Raw genomic sequence first — 20,058 nt, 5'->3', positions numbered from 1 at the left:
CAGACACACCGCTGCACTGGCAAACTTGCGCGCAGGTGTAACGCTGGCGACCTCGCAACACTGCGCCCACTTTTTAAGTGACAGCAGTTATAATCTACATCCTGTTTGAGACCAATCCCCGTGGACGGACAGGCGTCGTCCGCTTTGAGTCCCGGGAACCTTGGGGAAAAACCCGCTTAGCCCGCGACCAGAGGGTTGCCTGGCAACCGGCGGCTCCCGGCGCCCAGCGGCACCCAGCGATGACGCCACAGGCCCGCGCCCGGCCCCGCCTCACCCCTCTCGTGGCTGCCGTTCGCCATTGGTCGGCGGGGAGACGGAGGCGGGCCCCGGCCAATAGGCGGTGCCGCTCCGGTGGGCGGGACCGCGTTACCTGGGCGCCGCGTCTGCCGGAAGCCGGCGTCGGCAGCCACGCGCAGGTGGGCGAGGGCGGCGGGTCTGGGGTGTCCTGCTTGGGTACGAGGCCTTCCGGGCAACCGGGGGCGCGCGGGGGTCTTGGCTGTCCTCCCGTCGGCGGCCTGAGGAGGACGCAGGGCCCCGAGCGCCGGCCGCGCCGGACCTCCCCACAGCCCCATGGGTGCCTCCCGCGTGTCCGCGCGACCGGCAGCCCCGAGCCAGTGAGCTCGCCTGGGGTTGGGGGGAGTGGTCCTGATGAGGAAAGGAGACGTTGCTGAGCATGGCGGAGAGGAGTGAAGCGGGGCGGGGCTCCGACCGGGGGAGGGGAGGAGAGCCCTGGGGGAGGGTCCCAGAACTGGTGGGACCTAACCTGGTTTAGGTATTTCACAAGCCCTTCAGGATGCTGAGTCGGAAAATGGCCTGGAGGGGCTAGGGGCGGGGCGGAGGCCAGAGACCAGTTGGAGACTTTCGAATGATCCAGGTGGGAGACGTGGTTGGACCAGGATGCTCGCGGTAGGGGCAGTGAAGATCCACGTCTGGATGTACTTTGGGGGTGGGGCCACCGGGGTTTACTGTGGGATGGACGGGTGTTTGAGAAAGAGGAGTTGTGGGTGACACTACGGTTTTTAACTTGAGCTGAAATACGCATTTCACCAGCTGGTCTTTTATTGAGGGGACAAACCCTGCAGGAAGATCAGGTTTGTGGAGGGTGATGGGGAGTGTGGACTTGACACGTTTTAGTTTGAGACGATGTGTGTGTAGGTGATACACATGAGTTGACAGTGTAGTTGTGCAGTTCAGGGAGAAATGGGGACGTCATCAGCCTATGGTTGGTGTTTAAAGCCACACGACTAGGTGAGATCTCGGGGGAGTGCTGAGCTCAGGGCCCTTCTGTGTCCAGGGGGCGGGGAGGTGAAGAGGTGGGAGGAAAGCGGGAGAGCGTGGTGTGTCTGGGAAGTGGAGCGGAAAGGGCAGAGTCAAGAGGAGGGACCAGCTGTGGCAGATGCTGCTGGGAGGTCAGTTATGTCCAGTCAGTGATGAACAGAGATGAGCAGAGCCGGACTGGAGGTGGTGTAAGTGGTGAGGTCGCATTTTAATCAGGGGTAACTACTGCAGCAGGGGCCTTGGACTTGTGCAGGGGAGAGGGCGTTTTAAAGGGAGGGTGAGGGAGTGGAGGGGGGCGGGGGTGGCACTCTGTAAAGTTGGGAACTGGATAATTACAGTGAGCAGAAGGGGGTCGGTGGTGTGAAACCCTTCGGGGCTTGCTGACCTGGGGGGGCGGTGCTTCGGGAAGTTAGGCTCCTGCCCTCCCACAGGGGTGGGGCTGAGGATGGGGCTGTGTCTTCAGGTGTTGGCTGGATCCTCTTGGTAGCCTTGAGTTCTCTCAGGCAGGAGCTTTTTAGGGGGGCTAGAGTCACTGTAAAGATGTGGCCTTGAGCTGCTAGAAACTTTTCAAGTCTGTACAGGCCCAGGTTGAGGCCTGTTGAAGGAGGGCTTAGAGGGGCCCCGACCAGGCTGTGATCAGAGAGTCTGTCGTTAGCAGACGGGTGTCCTTGGTGGTCGTTGGTGGTTTCAGTAAGAACCATCTGGCCAAGTCAGATGGCAGCCTAATGGGAGAGTGGCTGGAAAGGAGGTAGGGACCGTGCCAGTGGACAGCTCCTGAGGGTTTTCCTGCAGAAAGCACCAGAAACGGGGTGGAGAGCACGTGGAATCAGGGTTTTTAGTTGTGGGACCTTGCAGTTGACTCTGTAGAAGGACAGCTGATGGGGAATGGGAATTGCTTAGAGCCATGCGTGCCCCTGGGACCAGAGCGCGGCAGAGGCTCAGCCCTGCTCGGAGCAGGCACGGTTCTGCACTGTCGCACGAGGGAACGGTGGGAGGGTCTGAGGGGAGCTTCTGGAAGCTCAGTGATCAGGAATGAACGGAGGAGGCGAGGACGTGTTGGAGGTCGCAGAGCTTGAGAGGCAAGAGGAAGAGCTGGTCGTCTGGGCGAGTGGCCGGAGTCGGGCCGCGGGGCTTGCTGGGCACCCCTCGAGGCTGGGGCTGTGCCATGTACAGTGAGACCAACCGCATGGCCCTGGGGACTTCCCGGCCAGGCCGGAACCAGAGCTAGAGTTGGGGCTTTGCCAGGTGAGGGGCTGAGAGTGTTTGTAAAGGCACGATTGTAATGATGGGCCGTGGAAATGAAGTTGTGGGAACGGGAACATGAGAGGTGAGGGGCATTGAAACGTGTAGGGTCAGTGGACTGCGGGTCCTGGTGAGGCTGGAGGATCGCTGAGCCCCAGGGCACCGAGGGGGGCCAGCTGGCAAGATGGGAGGTGGGCTCAGTGGGTGGGATGCTTGGTGTTACGGGGTTTAGGCCACAGGAGGGAGGGTGTGGGGTCAGGTAGCAGAAGAGCAGAAGCTGGAGGCCGTTCATCCGAGTGGGAACTTTGAATAGTCCTGGGTCAGGGTGGACAGGAGCATGGCCGTGTCCTGGGCGTCTGAGCTGGGGCTCCAGGCACTGATTCCTGTGGATTCCTTCAGGGGGCCTTCCCTGGACCTGCCGGCTCACATCAGAGGTGACTTAGATGCACCGGGTGAGAGGGGATGTTAGGGGCTACGAGTGATACTTTCAGATTTTAAAAAAGATGTTTTCCCTGAGGCTGATTTCTGTTTTAGGTCCTGTGGAGCCCGGGCAGCCTCAGCCTGTGGGTGCTCACTTGTCCTGATCAGTGACTCCAGCCCAGCCCGGCGCTTTGCTGTCTTCCTCCTGTCGGTCTGACCTGGGTTAGCACCTTTCTGCTGGTGAGCTTATTTTGCTTCACTGAACACTTCTGAGCTGATATCTTAAAATGGCTTTTCTTTCTTTCTTTTTTTTGGCTGTGCCACATGGCTTGCGGGATCTTAGTTCCCTGACCAGGGATTGAACCTGCGCTCTTGGCAGTAAGAGCGCGGAGTCCTAACCACTGGACCACCAAGGAATTCCCCAAAATGTCTTTTCTTTTATTGTAGAAATTGCTGGAAAGTATAAAGGAAAAAAAGAATACTTATAATTCTACCCCCTAAAATGTTGATGTTTAATGTATTACCTTCTAGTTTTCTCCTTTGTGCATATCTGCATATAATTGTTCTTAAAGACGAGGGTCGTGTTGCACGTACACAGGTTTATAGTCCATCCTTCCACTTTACGTTGTGTCGTGAGCGCCCACTCGAGTGATGGAACAGTTGAGATCACAGTTGTTGATGGGTGTATGGGCCCGTCCCCCGGCACGAAGGAGTCAGCCGTTCCTCAGCCTGCTGCTGGACAATTACAGTGTTTTCCACTTTTTAATATTAGAGGTAGTATCATCCTTTATATCATGTCATTATCATCCTTACATAAATCTCTGTCTGTGATTATTTCATTAGGGTAAGTTCCTTGACATGGAACCACTGGGCCAAAGCACTTGATTAAATGTTATCAAATTACCTTGAGAACGGCTGTACCGATTTATTCTCCATCAGCAGGGCATGATCATGTGCTTTTCATCATCCTCTGGCTAACGCTGAATAATGTAATTTTTAAAAATATTTGTAAAAGACATTTGATCTGTCAAATTAACTAAGTGATGTGTGCATATGGCTAAGAAACTCAGTGGTCCTGGAACTTACCACAAACCAGCAGGCAGACTGCTCCTCAGAGGCGAGCACAGTTTCATCTTTCCACTGTTTCTACTGGAATTACTTCCATATTTCTGAATAATAGGGAAATTGGGTGACTTTTTTTGATTTACCAATTTTAGGCCCAATCTGTTGATTTCCCCTGAGACGTGTGCCTCCGTGACCTCACCTGTGTGCCCGCCTCGTCAGTCACAAGAAGTACACGAGCTAACACGTGGAAAGCACCAGGAACAGGGCCTGGCACACGGGAAGCTCTCAGTCAAGGCCAGTTTTAGTGATGGTTATGATGCCGACCAGCTCTAATTCCTGCCCCCCAGGTCCTCCTGACCACCAGGTACAGGGAAATCTTAAGTTGGTGTTGCTCATAGAAGTTAACCTGAGTCACTGGGATTTTTGCAGAAAGGCCGGTAAGGAAAGAAAACACAATAAAGGTCTCGATGCTGTGACACAGCAACGCCAGGCCACCCATGACGGCCAGTGGACAGAGTGAGGGCAGCGAGGTCCCAACAGGCCGGGGGACGCAAGGAACGCCTTTGACGGCGTATGTACATTCGCTGAAGTGGTGGTGGTAGGAAACTGTATTTTTCGCTGTTTATTTTTACAAACAGTATTGGGGCATTATGTGTGTTAATTTACAGCAAATAATTTGGGATTAGAGGTTTTTTTTGTTTTGTTTTGTTTTGTTTTGCGGTACGCGGGCCTCTCACTGCCGTGGCCTCTCCCGTTGTGGAGCACAGGCTCTGGACGCGCAGGCTCAGCGGCCGTGGCTCACGGGCCCAGCCGCTCCGCGGCACGTGGGATCCTCCCGGACCGGGGCACGAACCCGCGTCCCCTACATCGGCAGGCGGACTCTCAACCACTGCGCCACTAATGAAGCCCTAGAGGGGTTTTTTAAAAGTATATTCACAGGGTGTGCAACCATTACCACAAGCTAATTTTAGAACATGTTTCTTTTCCCAGAAGAAACCTGGTACCAACCAGTCACTGCCACTCCTCCCCTTGCCCAGCCCTAAGCAAACACTAATCTGCTTCTGCCTCTGTAATTTGCTTATTCTGAACATTTCATATAAATGAAATTATACAGTCTGTAATATTTTGTGACTGGCTTCTCTCTCTTAGCGTGTTTTCAAAACGGTTCATCCATGTTGTAGCAGGTGTCAGTGCTTCCTTCCTTTTTGGCTGAATAATCTGTTGTGTGGATAGAATTCCGTTGTTCATCAGTTGATAGACATTTAGATTGTTTCCCCCTTATGGGTGTTATGACTTACACTGCTGGGAACAACCAAGTTCAGAGTTTATGTGGATCTGTTCATTTCACTGATTATTTACATCTGTAGGTAGTACTGCGTCACATAACTGTTTGACTTCTTTTTTAAAAAAATATTTATTTATTTATTTGGTTGTGCTGGGTCTTAGTTGTGGCAGGTGGGCTCCTTAGTTGTGGCATGCAAACTCTTAGTTGCATCATGCACGTGGGATCTAGTTCTCTGACCGGGGATTGAACCCAGGCCCCCTGCATTGGGAGCGTGGAATGTTATCCACGGCGCCACCAGGGAAGTCCCAACTGTTTGACCTTTTGAGGAACTGCCAGACTGTTCTGCAAAGTGGCCACACCGTATTCTGTCCCACCCGCAGTGATGAGCGCTCCAATTCCTCCACATTTTCACCAACGTTCCCTATTATGTGTCTGATTTCAGCCATCCTCGTGTGTGTGAAGTGTGTCATTTGACTTGCGTTTCCCTAATGAGGACCAATGTTGAGCTCCTTCATGGCTTCCTGGCCATTTGTATCTCTTCTTTGCGGAATTGTCTGTTCAAGTCCTTTGTCCATTTTTTGTAAATTTTTAATTTATTTTTAAAGATTTATTTGTTTTTATTTATTTATTTTTGGCTGTGTCGGGTCTTTAGTCCTGGCACATGGGATCTTCCTTGAGGCATGCGGGATCTTTTCTTGCAGTATGTGGGCTCTTCACTGCGGTGCATGGGCTTCTCTCTAGTTGTGGTGCTCTGGCTTCTCTCTAGTTGTGGCATGCGGATTTTCTCTCTCTAGTTGTGGCGCGCAGGCTCTAGGGCGCGTGGGCTCTGTAGCTGTGGCACGCGGGTTCCAGAGCGCATGGGCTCTGTACTTTGCGGCACGCAGGCTCTCTAGTTGGGGCACGGGAGCTCAGTAGTTGTGGCACGCGGGCTTAGTTGCCCCACAGCATGTGGGATCTTAGTTCCCTGACCAGGGCTTGAACCCACGTCTCCTGTGTCGTAAGGCAGATTTTTTGCCACTGGGCCACCAGGGAAGTCCCTGTCCATTTTTAAAGTGAGTTGTTGGCCTTTTTTGTTGAGTTATGGGTTCCTCATACATTCTAGATACAAGTCTCATGTCAGATACGACTTGCAAACATTTTCTCCACTCCTGTTGATTGTCTTTTTACTTTCTTGCTGGCATCACTTATAGCACAAAATTTTCAATTTTCATAAATCCAATTTATCTTTTTTTCTTCTCCTTATGTTTTTGGTGTCATAATGAAGAAACTGTTGCCTAATCCAAGGTCATAAAGATTTACTCCTATGTTTTCTAAGAGTTTTATAGCTTTAGCTCTACATTTAGGTTTTTGCTCCATTTTGAATAATTCTTCTGTGTAGTGTGAGGTAGGGGGTCCAGTTTCATTCTTCTGCATGTGGATATCCAATTGTCCTAGCACCACCTGTTAAAAAGACTGTTCTTCCCCATTGAATTGTTGTGGCCCCCTTGTTGAAGACCAGCTGACCGTAAATGTAAGGAAATGTCTTTCCTACAACAAACACTCCTTGTCTCAAAGGTATGAATCACTGTCTCTTGGGACTAAAAAAGAAAGCTTTTTTTTTTTTTTTTTTTTTTTTTTTTTTAAGTATGTGGGCCTCTCACTGTTGTGGCCTCTCCTGTTGCAGGGTACAGGCTCCAGATGCACAGGCTCAGCGGCCGTGGCTCACGGGCCCAGCCGTTCCGCGGCATGTGGGATCTTCCCGGACCAGGGCACGAACCCGTGTCCCCTGCATCAGCAGGCGGACTGTCAACCACTGCGCCACCAGGGAAGCCCAAAAGCTTTTTAAAATATGGAAAAGTTTCTCCCCCTTTTTAGCAAATAGACTTAGTGATTAAACTTTATTTATTTATTTATGGCTGCGTTGGGTCTTCGTTGCTGCGCGTGGGCTTTCTCTAGTTGCAGCGAGCGGGGGCTACTCTTCGTTGTGGTGCATGGGCTTCTCACTGCGGTGGCTTCTCTTGCTGTGGAGCACGGGCTCTAGTTGCGCGGGCTTCAGCAGTTGTGGCACATGGGCTCAGTAGTTGTGGCTCGCGGTTCTAGAGCGCAGGCTCAGTAGTTGTGGTGCGTGGGCTTAGTTGCTCCGCGGCATGTGGGATTTTCCCAGACCAGGGCTCGAACCCACGTCCCCTGCATTGGCGGGTGGATTCTTAAGTACTGCGCCACCAGGGAAGCCCCCTGATTAAACTTTTTAACGATAACTCTCAGAATGAATGTAGATTTAACTTTTATGGTAACCGGTGTGTAAATATTTGCTAAACTTTTCTTCCTCTCCAACAAGGTAATTGGCTGGCAGAGCCCTTTGTCTTTTCAAAACCCTGTGTCAACAGTCTAATTCTTTCAAGATTTATTATTACACTGCTAATTGAAGCTTGCAGCCTCTGGCTTGGGATACTTTCTTAAGATAAGGCTTAATTAAAGACCTTGGGCGCCTGGCAGTTTTCTGATTGCACAGTAGTGATATTCCTTCGGTGTGCTGTAATCAGTCATGGCCCCAAAGCGGGCAGAGGGGCCCTTCACCCTGGCTCCGTGTCCTTTCCGCCGTGGCCCTGTGATTGCCTGGCTTGGTTTGTGGTGCAGCTTGATACGCTGGTTCACCTTACACGTTCCTTGCTCCAGATGGGAATCTTAAGGCAGTCTGGCTCTTTTTTATAGAGAGTGGTATTTAGAACTCAAATCTGGGTTCTGGGCCCTTTCCGCTATGATCACCCTTTTCATAATCACCGTTTCCCATAGCCCTTTCCTTCATTCCTTTTTTTTTTGCCTAGCATCATTCTCATTTTCTGACATGTTTGTCTCCCCCATCAGAATGTGAGCTGCATGTGGGTGGGCACTCTGGACCGCGTGGTCCAGCCTGGAGCCGCTCCTGCACGTGGCCAGCACTCTGCGGTGGAGACGGTGACCGACAAGTGACGAAGTGCAGGGGCCTGTGGGGTGGGGCTGCTGGTGACTTGAGCGCGCTTCCCCTCCCCCCCATGTTGATGTCATTTGTCCGTCTGTCCCTGTGGAAAGTTTTGCTTTGGGGGAAGTTAAGGTCTCAGTAAGTGGTTCAGTGAGACTGATGCCTGGGTGAGAGACCTGAGGGCAGGCAGCTCTGCTCCGGACGCCCCTCCTCCACCTGCGGACCTTGCTCCTCGGGACGCTACCTGGCCCGGGGCCCCCTCCAGCTCTTCACACGCTGCCTCCTCTGTCTGCCTCTGGCCCCTCAGAGGCCCCTGAGCCGCCGCTCCCTGGCTGCCAGCCTCGGGGGCGCCTGCTCACTCAGCCCGGTTCTCCCTTCTCGGCAGTGTTTATCTCTGTGTGAAAGCGCTGGCTCGTTCACTTAAATAGGTCTGGATCTCACGCCAGAAGGAGGCTTCCCGAGATCGAGGCTCTTCTTCCCTTGCTGTTGGCTCTGTGTCCGGCGTGCAGCAGTGCCTGGCACGGAACTGGCTCTCGACAAACACGTGTGGAGTGAATGAGCTGCATTTTCGAGCGTTTGTGGATGGAGTCCACGATGAACTCTGTGTCAGAGGAAGAAGGCATTGGGTTTGTGTGTCCATTCCCGTGCAGACAGCCTGGGACAGCGTGTCCGAAGCGAAAACACCTGTGTTATAGCGACATGAGCGTGAATGTTGTGGGTGCGTGTAACATCCATGTTACATGCTTGTGTCTGTATAATACATACAGTACACATACATGCAGATGCAGCCAGTGGAGTGACTTTAGGATAAACAAAACAAAATACATTCTTGTAACTTGGTAGAATAAAAGCTGATACTAGCAGCCCTTGTAGATAGAGTTTTAAAGGACTAGTATTAAAAAAATGAGACTGAGCTGTGGGTGTGGGGGAGTCCCTCGCAGTCCCGTCCCGAGACAGAAAAGGAGAGCTTTGGCTTATGTCCTTCAGACATTTGCCTGTAAGTACGTGCATAGCTTTCTCTGTTGTAATTTTCTTAAACAAATACAAAAGTGTGATACTGCTCGTCGTGTTCTGTTCCATCCTGTACATGTAGCGCTGCCTCATTGATCTCAGTTATTGAGTGATATTCCTTTTCCAGGTTTATGCTGACTTACTCACCCCCAGCTTGATTGACGTGTGACGAGAAGCGCGTGCGCGCGCGTATGTGTGTGTGTGTGTGTGTGGCTTGTACGAGCTGGCCATGGCCTCTGTGCCAAAGCGCCTTCTACCCTGCACCTCAGGGTGCTCACGCTGTAGCTGCTGGGACTCCGAAACTTTCCTGTGTTTTCAGCTCCTTTTGGGCTCCATCCAAAGGGGCGGGGTGGGGAGGATCCGGTCAGTTCCCACGTCCCCCTCGGGGTGGGCCTGGGGCCCTGCGGGCGGCCTCCCCCCATCCCCAGCCCTCATGACGCCCCTCGGAGGTCCCCGCAGCCAGTGACCCTCGGGTGGAGGCCTCTCCCCCGACCCCTGCCTAGTTTCTGGTGCCGTGACCGTTTCCCTTGGCTCCCATCATCCGGCCCCACAGGGGAAGCTGGGTTTGCAGTTCATGTTCACGGGCGTTCTTCTGTCCTTGTGCGTGGAGTTCTAGATACTGCTGTGCTTGAGGAGGGAGATGTAATCAGAACCTCTTGGACCTGTGTCACTCCTTCAATGCGGCCCCGGTTGGGGCTGCTTCCACAGTCCAAGGAGGCCACCCCAGACTCATCATGGCCACCTCCAGCCACAGGTGACCGAGGGCCTAGTGACTGCATGGTGGTCACTGCCAGCCCGTGTGGGGCTGCAGCATCCCTAGTTGATGGGGAAGTGAGTTACTCCGTAATAGTAGAAAATGAAAATAATCCCAGATAGTCATCAATTAGGGAATAGACAAATGCTCGCAGTTTTCACTTTTGGAAAATTTGGATACTGTCACTAAAAATGCTATTTCTTTTCCTCTTTTTTTTGGTGAGGGGGCCTGCACTGCGTGGCATGCAGGGTCTTAGTTCCCCGACCAGGGATCAAACCCGTACCCCCTGCAGTGGAAGCGTGGAGTCCCAACCACTGGACCGCTATGGAAGTCCCTTCTTTTACTCTTAAAAGCTTATGTTCATGTTGAGTTAGAAACAGAGTATATAATCTGTGTGTGGTGGCAGCTGTGTTAAATAAAACACTCAGAAGAAAGACAGGAAATCCACCACAATGGTTAAGTTGTCCACAGGTGATGAAACGAGAGCTGGAATTTGTAACAGTGACTGTATGTTTCCCACACTTTCTGAAATAGCTTTGTATCTTTTATAATGCCCTCCCCTCTCTGTTAATTGAGAATTTTTATTTCCTGTGTCTTTATAGTTGACTTTCTCTGTTGCAGGATGGCAAAACAGAAGAGAAAAGATAGCCAAGTGACAAAGAAAAAGAACAAAAAACTGAAGAAGGCGGTAGCAAGAGAGATGCCTCTGGCACCTGCGGCCCCGCCGGGCACTGAGGGGGCCCCAGCCGAGGTAGGTGACGTGGGCGCGCTGGCCTCGCCTTGTTTCTGGACCTGGAGGGGGACTCAGTGGTCACGTGGCAGGCGTCAGGGGGTGGACAGGCCCCCATAGACATGCCCAGTGCCTTTTAGAGGCAGTTGTAGGGCAAATAAGACTTGCAGTAAACTGTAGGTTGGAACCGCACAACGGCCATTCTTCAGCTACCAGACCTCAGGTTGCTGTTGGTGTCCCAGGTGTGACAGGGTTTCGATGGCATGGTGGCCCGGTGGAGGCCTCTGTTGGCCTGGCCGCAGCCGGGCCTTTGAGCCTGTCAGACAAGGGAGGGCCCTTCACATGGCGCTGCATGGGCCGTGGCCTGGGGTCTGTATTTACGAGATCACAGCTAAAAGTGGTCAGGCTCCACCACAGAAACACGTGTCTACGTTTGAATTTGTTGGCTGTTACCTCTCAGGTTCTGAGTGTTCATGTTTTTCTTCTGTATTGAGCTGACTCTGCAATTCCTAGTGTGTAGTTGATCAAAACGGCATAAGATGTTACAAATCTTGACAAGTTATTCAACATGAAGTAAAAGCTGGTGGGCGACTCATGTCATGAGGGGCGGCTTTGCTGGGCCCTGAGCGGTGGGTGAAGGTGCCGACCGTGCATGAGGCTTGCCTGGTGTGGCCTCGAGCCCACATCCCACGTGAGTGCCCGGTGACCCTGTGCTCATCCTTGATCCACGGGGAGGGAAGTGTCGTCAGAGCTGCGCCGCATAGCTTGTCGAGTGACTTGGGGCCCTTGTCAGACTTGCCTGTGAGTATCTACCATTAATCGGCGACTAGATCAGGTCCTCGTTTGGGTCTTTCTGAAAGGAGGCGATGGAAATCCCCTGACAGGATGGGTGGTGTGTGGCTGGTGGGTTTCATCACTCTTTTTTTGTTTTTTGGCTGCGTTTGGTCTCTGTTGCTGCACGCGGGCTTTCTCTAGTTGCGGCGAGCGGGGGCTGCTCTGTTGTGGTGCGCGGGCTTCTCATGGCAGTCGGTGGCTTCTCTTGCTATGGAGCACGGGCTCTAGGCACGTGGGCTTCAGTAGTTGTGGCTCACGGGCTCTAGGCGCGCGGGTTTCAGTAGTTGTGGCTCACGGGCTCTAGGTGCACGGGCTTCAGTAGTTGTGGCTCACGGGCTGTAGGTGCGCGGGCTTCAGTAGTTGTGGCTCATGGGCTCTAGGTTCACGGGCTTCAGTAGATGTGGCTCACAGGCTCAGTAGCTGTGGCTCACGGGCTTAGTTGCTCCTCAGCATGTGGGATCTTCCCAGACCAAGGCTCGAACCCATGTCCCCTGCACTGGCAGGTGGATTCTTAACCACTGCACCATCAGGGAAGTCCCGGTTTGGTCACTCCTACGCCCTAGTGTTTCCAGCTCTGCCTTTGTTTCAAGCCTGGGCCGTGCACGCTGCTGAGACTCGGGGCGCATGTACCCCCTTCATATAGCAGAGGGGCTGGGGCAGGAGGGCCTGCCCGTTGGCCAGCACCTCCTCGACTGCAGGCCCAGCCGGGCCCTGGGGTGGATCCCAGGCCACTGTGCTGCGGGCTCCGTGCAGGACTGCTGGTCCGACCCCCAGGACACCGGCTGGCTGGGCAGTTCTGTGCCAGGGGGACGCGTGACGGCACTTTTCCTCTGTGGTGGGTGGGCAGGTGCAGGGCCTGTGCCGACAGAGAGCGGCTCCACTGGGTCCGGGGTCGTCTCCCAGCTGCCACCTCTGGGTGTCGGGGAGGAAGCCAGGCCAGCACTCAGGCCCGTCCTGGGTGCCCCTTTCTCTGCCTTCTCTCCGGCTGAGAACCGCAGGTCTGGCGCCACCCGAGCCCGGGCGCCTCTCCCTGCACAGAAGGCCCGCGCTTACAGGACCCAGGTCAGCCAGCCGGGCTGCATCGCTGGCCCCCACGTCCTGCTCTCACCCGGGCTCGTAGCCAGTCCCATGTCCCCTGGGCCCCTTCTCGTCGTCCTCGCCTTCTGTGCCACTGGAGCCCCAGTTTTGTCAGGCCTTTTTGGTTTCTAGACCCTAGAGGGAAACTGTTTTTTTAGAGCTATTCCAGTTCCCATTTGGTGGTCTGGCCCCCAATCCCTGCAGAACCTCCAGTACATGTGAATTTCTTGGGCCTTTCCTGGACAGTTTCCTACTTTTTCTAGACTCCTCCAATTTCTTTAAAACGAACTCTAAGTGACTCCAAGTGACAAGTCCTGGTGACCTGTAATTTTGTTATAAATCTCTAGGCTTCTGAGTGGTCTCTGCTTGCCGGCTACTGGTCACTGGCAGGACCCCCCAGACTGTGTGGGTTTATGATAAGTAATGGCAGAGCTTAAAGGTTCTGCCTGAGATGGGTAATGATTCTTAAATTCAGGCAATTTTTTAAAAAGTGATTTTTTTTTTTGTTATTTGAGTACATGTTGATTAAAAGAAATTTGGAAAACAAAAGCAAGAAGAAGAATTTGGGTATGTTTCCTTCCAGTGTCTCTTGCTGCCTCGGTTTCTGGTTGGTTGGTTAGTAACTTGTGCACATGGTCCCCATGGGGTCTGTGCTCTGCTGCTTCGCCTTGGCCCCCAGGGGTGCTGGGGGAGCTCGGGTGGGTCCCTGCGCGGTCAGTGCTGGACTCGGGGCTGGTGTCCTGAGGAAATGGAGACTGTGCTTCCTCGAGACCACATCCTGGTCTCTGCTCATCAAAATCCTCTTCACCCGCTCTCTCTCCGGTTCTCGGTTCTCGTGGGAAGCTGGGGAGCTGCTGTGTTAGGCCTTTTTAAAGGAGGGACCCTTCCGTCTGCAGAGGGTGGGTGGCCAGAGCCTGGAGAGAGCGTTCCCGTCGCCGGGAGCCCATGGAAAAGTACTGCACCGTCCCCGCCCCAGCTCCTGCGCCAACCCCCGCAAGGAGCCCCAAGGAGCCTCTGCCCCCTTTTGGGCCATGGTGCTGTCCTCCCGGAAATGCCCGTCCAGGGACCCTCAGGTCCCTGTGCAGTCACTTCCCACAGCCCAGGCCCTGAGCCTGCGCCAGGAGGGCTGAAGGATCCCCCAGGGGGGATGCTTCACGCACTGGGAGCCCCACGGGGGTGGGGGGCTCGGCGGGGGGGCCCCATCCCTCTCCTGTCCTGTCCAGTCCCCGCTGCCCTGGTGCCCTTGTCCACAGCGTGTGACATCTGTGTGGCTGAGCCCCCCGTCCACCTCTTGCCCCTGCCGTTGACCCGAGGCGCGTGGGCTGGGACGGTGGAGGAGGGGTGGCCTGTGGTGCCGCCGAGGCGGGGACAAGTCCTCCCGGCGCTGGTTCTGTGGTGCCGGCTGCTGCTCCCGGGAGGCCCTGCCCCGCGCCTGTCCTCTTCCCTGTCCTGCTGGAGGGGCTTGCGAGGTGGGGGGTTCGAGGGTCTTCCCTCTTCCGAGGGTGGTGCTCGAGCACAGGGTTCTCGGAGTTGGCCCATGTCTGCCCGTCTGGTAGCTTCTTAACCCTCCCCGTGAGCTGGGCTTAGGGCTGGGCAGATGGGGTCCGGTTCTGTCTTCACGTCCCTGGACCCCTTCCAGAGGAGGCTCTGGCTTGACAGGGTCGGGCGGACTGGTCTAGCGAGCACGGCTGTGTGGTGGTGAGGGGTCTGCAGGCCTCAGCCCCCCCACCCTGCCCTCCCTGGGGAGGTACCGCCCCAGATGCTGAGCCGGTCCTGGGGGGTGGGGAGACACACCAGAGCAGCGGTCACCCTTGGAGCCAGTGACTGCCGCCTTGGACGGGCACCTAGGCTGAGCTGGCTGCCTCCTGCTGCTGTAAATGCACTCAGGCTGTCTGCAGATTGGGGGGGCGGAGTGGGGGGGGCGGGGGGAGTGGGGGGGCGGGGGGAGTGGGGGAGCTGGGGGTGCAGCGGGGGGTGGGGAGTGGGGGGAGCCGGGGGCTGGTTAGCTCAGCTCTTGGCTCCGGGTCTCGCTAAGAAGAACCTCTCATGTCTGCAAAGCACGCTTCCGTTCACAGAAGCACTTTGACCTTGGGTTCTGGCAGCCCTGAGATGCTAGGGGCGGAGGTGTGGGTGCGCTGCCGCTTCACAGGGGAGTTGGCCCCAGAGGCCGGGTCACGGGCATGGTCCCTGGGCAGCTGGTGGAGAGGAGAGGCCCTTGCTTGGGTTTCCTGACTGTGGTCGTATAAGGACACGGGCTGAGGTGTCACTGCCCTCCCCGGCCGCCTGGCCCAGACCGTGTGGGGAGTGCGTCCGGCTCGCCCTTGGCTGTAAGCGCTGACGTCCAGGGAGGAAGAGCTCGCACGTGTTGACCAGATGGCCCTCCGTTGGTTGGAGTGACCCTCTGGAGTGGGGAGTGACGCGTACTTTTGGAGGAATGGGCGCCACTTTGTGCCTTTGGAACACGATGTGTGCCACCCCCAAGCCCCGGGCTCCCGAGGGCCCAGCGCAGCCATGTGTGTCTTTCGTGTCCTCGTGGGTCCTGCTGACACGTGACGGGGCAGCTGGGCTGTAGGAGGCCACGCCGTGTCCTTCGTGTGGAAAGGAAGCAAAGCTCAACATGGGGCATCTTTTCTCCTTCCTTTTCAACCTGGAAAAATCAGAGGAGTTACATGGGCATTAAGCCCACAAGTGCTTCAAAACCATCAGCGGAGGTTGTGAACTTCATGGCCTTGAGAATTTGCTCAGCAAGATGACTGCATACCGATGGTATTTTGCCTCAAGAAACGTTTCTGGTCTGGCGGCAGACTCCTGGTCGTTAAACTAGCCGGGAGAGGGGGTGTGATCTTTACAGACAGCCCCCTGGGAGCCTGACTTGTTTTCCTTTAGCAGAAATTCCCTTGTTCCACTGTTTTCCTTTCCTACTTTGTGAGCACTGAGTGCTCGGTGGTCAGCCCGTGGGAGCTGTAAGCTGTGGGCTTGCGGGGCTAAGAGGGGTTCCGAGACTGGGACCCTGAGACCAGAGAGGCTCTGTGATGCCCCGAGGCCCTGTTCCTGCCTGGGGGAGCCAGCCCGCTAGCCCGCCCCCTCCTGCCCCGCTCCCCGTGTCCCCCTTTCCTTTGGACTCATTACACTGCTCTCTCCATCACCTGGTCTAGACATTTGGGTTGTTGCCAGTGTGGGGCCGTTTTGAGTGTGCTGTGTACAAGGGCCTCTGTTTTCATTTTTCTTGGGTAGATTCCGAGGACTGGGAGGGATCGTATGGAAGTGTGTGTTTACCTTACAAAACTGCTAAGCTGTCCTCTGAGGAGGCTGCGCCCCTGTGCACCCCGCCAGCCACGTGGAGGGTTCTCGGTGCTGCGCACGTTTGCCACCACTTGGTGTTGTCGGCCTCTCTTGTGGGTGTAGTTGTGTCTTACTGTGTGTGTGGTTTTTCAAAACAGCTTGATTGAGGTGTAATTGACAGAGAGCAGACTGTATATATTTATTTATTTCTCAGTTTTATTGAGTATAGTTGATTTACGATGTTGTATTAGTTTCTGCTGTACAGCAAAGTGATTCAGTTACACATATACGTTCTTTTTCATATACTTTTCCATGCTGGTTTATCCCAGGATATTGACTATAGTTCCCTGTGCTCTACAGCAGGACCTTGTTGTTCATCCATTCTATTTATAATAGTTTGCATCTGCTCATCCCAAACTCCCACTCTATCCCTCCCCCACCTCCCCTCCCCCTTGGCAACCACAAGTCTGTTCTCTATGTCTGTGAGTCTGTTTCTGTTTTGTAGATAAGTACATTTGTGTCATATTTCAGATTCCACATAGAAGTGATATCACATGGTATTTGTCTTTCTCTGTCTGACTTACTTCACTTAGTATGATCATCTCTAGGTCTTCATGTTGCTGCAAATGGCATTATTTCATTCTTTTTTATGGCTGAGTAGTATTCCACTGTATATATGCACCACATCTTCTTTATCCATTCATCTGTCGATGGACATTTAGGTTGTTTCCGTGTCTTGGCTATTGTGAATAGTGCTGCTGTGAACACTGGGGTGCATGTATCTTTTCGAATTAGTGTTTTTCCAGATATATGCCCAGGACTGGGATTGCTGGATCATAGGGCAACTCTATTTTTAGTTTTTTGAGGAACCTCCATACTGTTTTCCATAGTGGCTGTACCAATTTACATTCCCACCAACAGTGTAGGAGGGTTCTCTGTTCTCCACACCCTCTCCAGCATTTATTGTTTGTAGACTTTTTAATGATGGGCATTCTGACCGGTGTGAGGTGGTACCTCGTTGTGGTTTTGATTCGCGTTTCTCTAATAGTAGTGGTGTTGAGCACCTTTTCACGTGCCTGTCGGCCGTCTGTGTGTCTTCTTGGAGAGAGGCCCACTTAGGTCTGTTTGCCTGTGTGACGCTTCTCTTGGAGACGCAGCATTTGAAATCTGATACATGATGCCTCAGGGCCCCAGAATTCATGTCCTGGCATTATAGCGTGCACTGGGTACCTTCCATCTTTTATTCTTACCAATCTGGTGGGTGAAGAGTAGAATCTGTTCTTAATTTATATTTTCCTGATCCTTGGTGAGATGGACATTTTTTGATTAGTTATTAATCATTTGTCTTCTATGAATTTCCTCATCACATCTTTCGCTTTTTTTTCTGTTGAATTGATCACCTTTTGTAAAAAAGGACTTTTTGTGTGTCTAATACATGGACTTTCTCCCCATGTGTCTTTTGTCTCCTGAATTTGATGTTTCCGTGGGGCTTTCAGTAGTGCAGGCGAGTGTCTGTCAGTTTTGCTTTGTGGTGTCTGTTTTTGTTCCCTTAAAAAGCCCTCTCTTGCACAGTTACAAACGTTTTCTTATATTTTTCTCCACTTTTTGTAGTTTTTTTTTTTTTTTTGCGGTACGCGGGCCTCTCACTGTTGTGGCCTCTCCCGTTGCGGAGCACAGGCTCCGGACGCGCAGGCCCAGCGGCCATGGCTCACGGGCCCAGCCGCTCCGCGGCATGTGGGATCTTCCCGGACCGGGGCACGAACCCTTGTCCCCTGCATTGGCAGGCAGACTCTCAACCACTGTGCCACCAGGGAAGCCCTGTAGTTTTTTAAATGAATTGAAATTTGTGTTATGTGAGGCAGGGATCTGACATTTTTTTTCTTAAAGAAAGATTCAGTTGTCCCGTACCATTTACTGAATATTCTGTCCTTTTGATAGAACATGTTCGACCCTCCAAATTTTCTAGGGTCTACATTGTGTTCTACTAATCTGTTTTTCTTTTCTTGTTTTTTTCTATAGTGCTTTAAAAACAATATTTATGTTTTTATTAGGTAATGCAGGACATGATACAAAATTCAAAACATTCTCCCACTAGGCCAGACTTGCACCAGTTTCTTCCGTTTCCTCGCACTTTTATGGGTGTTAGTCTCTTTCCAGACATTTTTTTGTGCACAGCCATGTCTGTGCACGTGTTTACACAAATGGTAGCATGTTGTCTGTCCCGTCCTCTTTCTCACTTTATATGTTATGGGTGATGCTGCTATGAACACATGTTTTTGTGAGACGTATATTTTCTTTCTTTCTTTCTTTTTTTTTTAACATCTTTATTGGAGTATAACTGCTTTACAATGGTGTGTTAGTTTCTGCTGTATAACAAAGTGAATCAGCCATATGTATACATATATCCCCTTATCTCCTCCCTCTTGAGCCTCCCTCCCACCCTCCCTATCCCACCCCTCTAGGTGGTCACAGAGCACCGAGCTGATCTCCCTGTGCTATGCGGCTGCTTCCCACTAGCTAGCTATTTTATGTTTGGTAGTGTACATATGTCAGTGCCACTCTCTCACTTCATCCCAGCTTCCCCTTTCCACCCTGTGTCCTCAAGTCTGTTCTCTATATGAGACATGTATTTTCATATTTATATTTCCGGGAGTACAGTTTTTGTGTCGCATTTTCCCCACCTCTCTGCCAAGCCCTGCTGTCCATGGTTGATTTTGGCTATGGTCCCTCTGCTGGGCGTGGGGCGTGTCCCTGGGCTTTGATTGGCGTTTCCCTTGTGACTGATGTTGGGCATCTTTTAAGCTGCTCATTGGCTGTCATCTCTCTCTGGAGAAACGTCTGTTCAGACCCGTTGTCCATTTTTGAACTGGGTCCTTTGTCTTTTTACTGCTGATTTGTAAGATCAGAAGTGTCTTAGTTTCTTTTGAATCTCTCATCCGTCTGTTTATCCAGACTGACCCTGTGGAGACTTTTTCTAAGCAGACAGTCACGCATCCTTTTTAGGGCAGTTCTGTTTTATAAAGTGCTGGTTGCCAGGATATTCAATGCATATATTTAAGAATTGAAATGGGGATTGTTGGTGCACAGAGACGGACACAGCAACACTAACATAGGCGGAGCTCAGGAGGGTGTGGTGACTGAATTAAACGTCCAGGATTGTGATGGGAGCTGACAGGCCGGATATAAAGCTAACCATTTTACAGCAACACTTCAGTACACGAACGTGTTGTGTGACCGTCCCTCTGTCTAGCCACACAACATCGTCCTCACCTGGAGGGAGACCCTGAACTTGCGGGGCGCTCCCTCCCGACCCTGCGCCCAGCCCCGGTTCCCCCACGTTCTGTCTCCCTGGGTTACCTATTCCTGTACAGGGAGTGTACAGTATGTGACCTGTGTCACACATCGTGTCTGAGTCCCCTCACTTAGCATCAGGTTTTCGAGGTTCATCCATATGGTCGTGTGTGTCAGAGCTTCACTCTTGAATTTTCGTGGCTGGATAACATTCCTTTATGTGAATACGCTGCATTCTGTTTCGTTACTGGTCAGGCTGTGTCCACCTGTGGCTGCTGTGAACAGTGCTTCTGGGAACATTCATGTGCCCATTGTTGTTTAAATACCTGTTTTCAATTCCTGGGCTCTAGACCCAGGAGTGAAATTGCTGGACCGTATGGTAGTTCTGTACTTAACTCCTAACCACCAGACTTCTCTGCAGCATCTGCCCTGTTTTACGTCTCGTTCCACTACCAGCCTCGTGTAAGAATTCCACTTTCTCCACGTCCTTGCCAGCACTGTTCTCTATCTGATTCTCACCATCCTGCTGGGTGTGAAGTGGTGTCTTCTTGTGGTTTTGACTTGCATTTCCTCAGTGGTCAATAGCGTTGGGCATCTTTTCATGTGCTGCTTGGCCATTTATATATTTTCTTGGGGCAAAGGGTTTGAATAGACATTTCTCCATTTAAAAAATTGTCACATTTTGGGGCTTCCCTGGTGGCTCAGTGGTTGAGAGTCTGCCTGCCGATGCAGGGGACACGGGTTCGTGCCCTGGTCCGGGAGGATCCCACGTGCCGCGGAGCGGCTGGGCCCATGAGCCATGGCCGCTGAGCCTGCGCGTCCAAAGCCTGTGCTCTGCAACGGGAGAGGCC

At 52.8% G+C, this 20,058-nt stretch overlaps 1 protein-coding gene across 1 annotated transcript in view; it reads left to right on the top strand.

Annotated features, from left to right (window-relative positions):
* Positions 1-368: 368 nt before the first annotated feature.
* Positions 369-20,058, top strand: part of CHLSN (cholesin) — a 96,627-nt gene continuing 76,937 nt past the window's right edge. Inside the window, exons 1-3 of the mRNA XM_060285067.2 lie at positions 369-416; positions 3,055-3,180; positions 10,615-10,744. Coding sequence (XP_060141050.1) covers positions 10,616-10,744 — 129 coding nt within the window. The 5' untranslated portion in view covers positions 369-416; positions 3,055-3,180; position 10,615. The remainder of the gene's footprint in view (positions 417-3,054; positions 3,181-10,614; positions 10,745-20,058) is intronic.

This window comes from Globicephala melas, chromosome 15, assembly GCF_963455315.2.
Source record: "Globicephala melas chromosome 15, mGloMel1.2, whole genome shotgun sequence".
Lineage (NCBI taxonomy): Eukaryota > Metazoa > Chordata > Mammalia > Artiodactyla > Delphinidae > Globicephala > Globicephala melas.
This window is presented reverse-complemented; position numbering and strand designations above follow the sequence as displayed.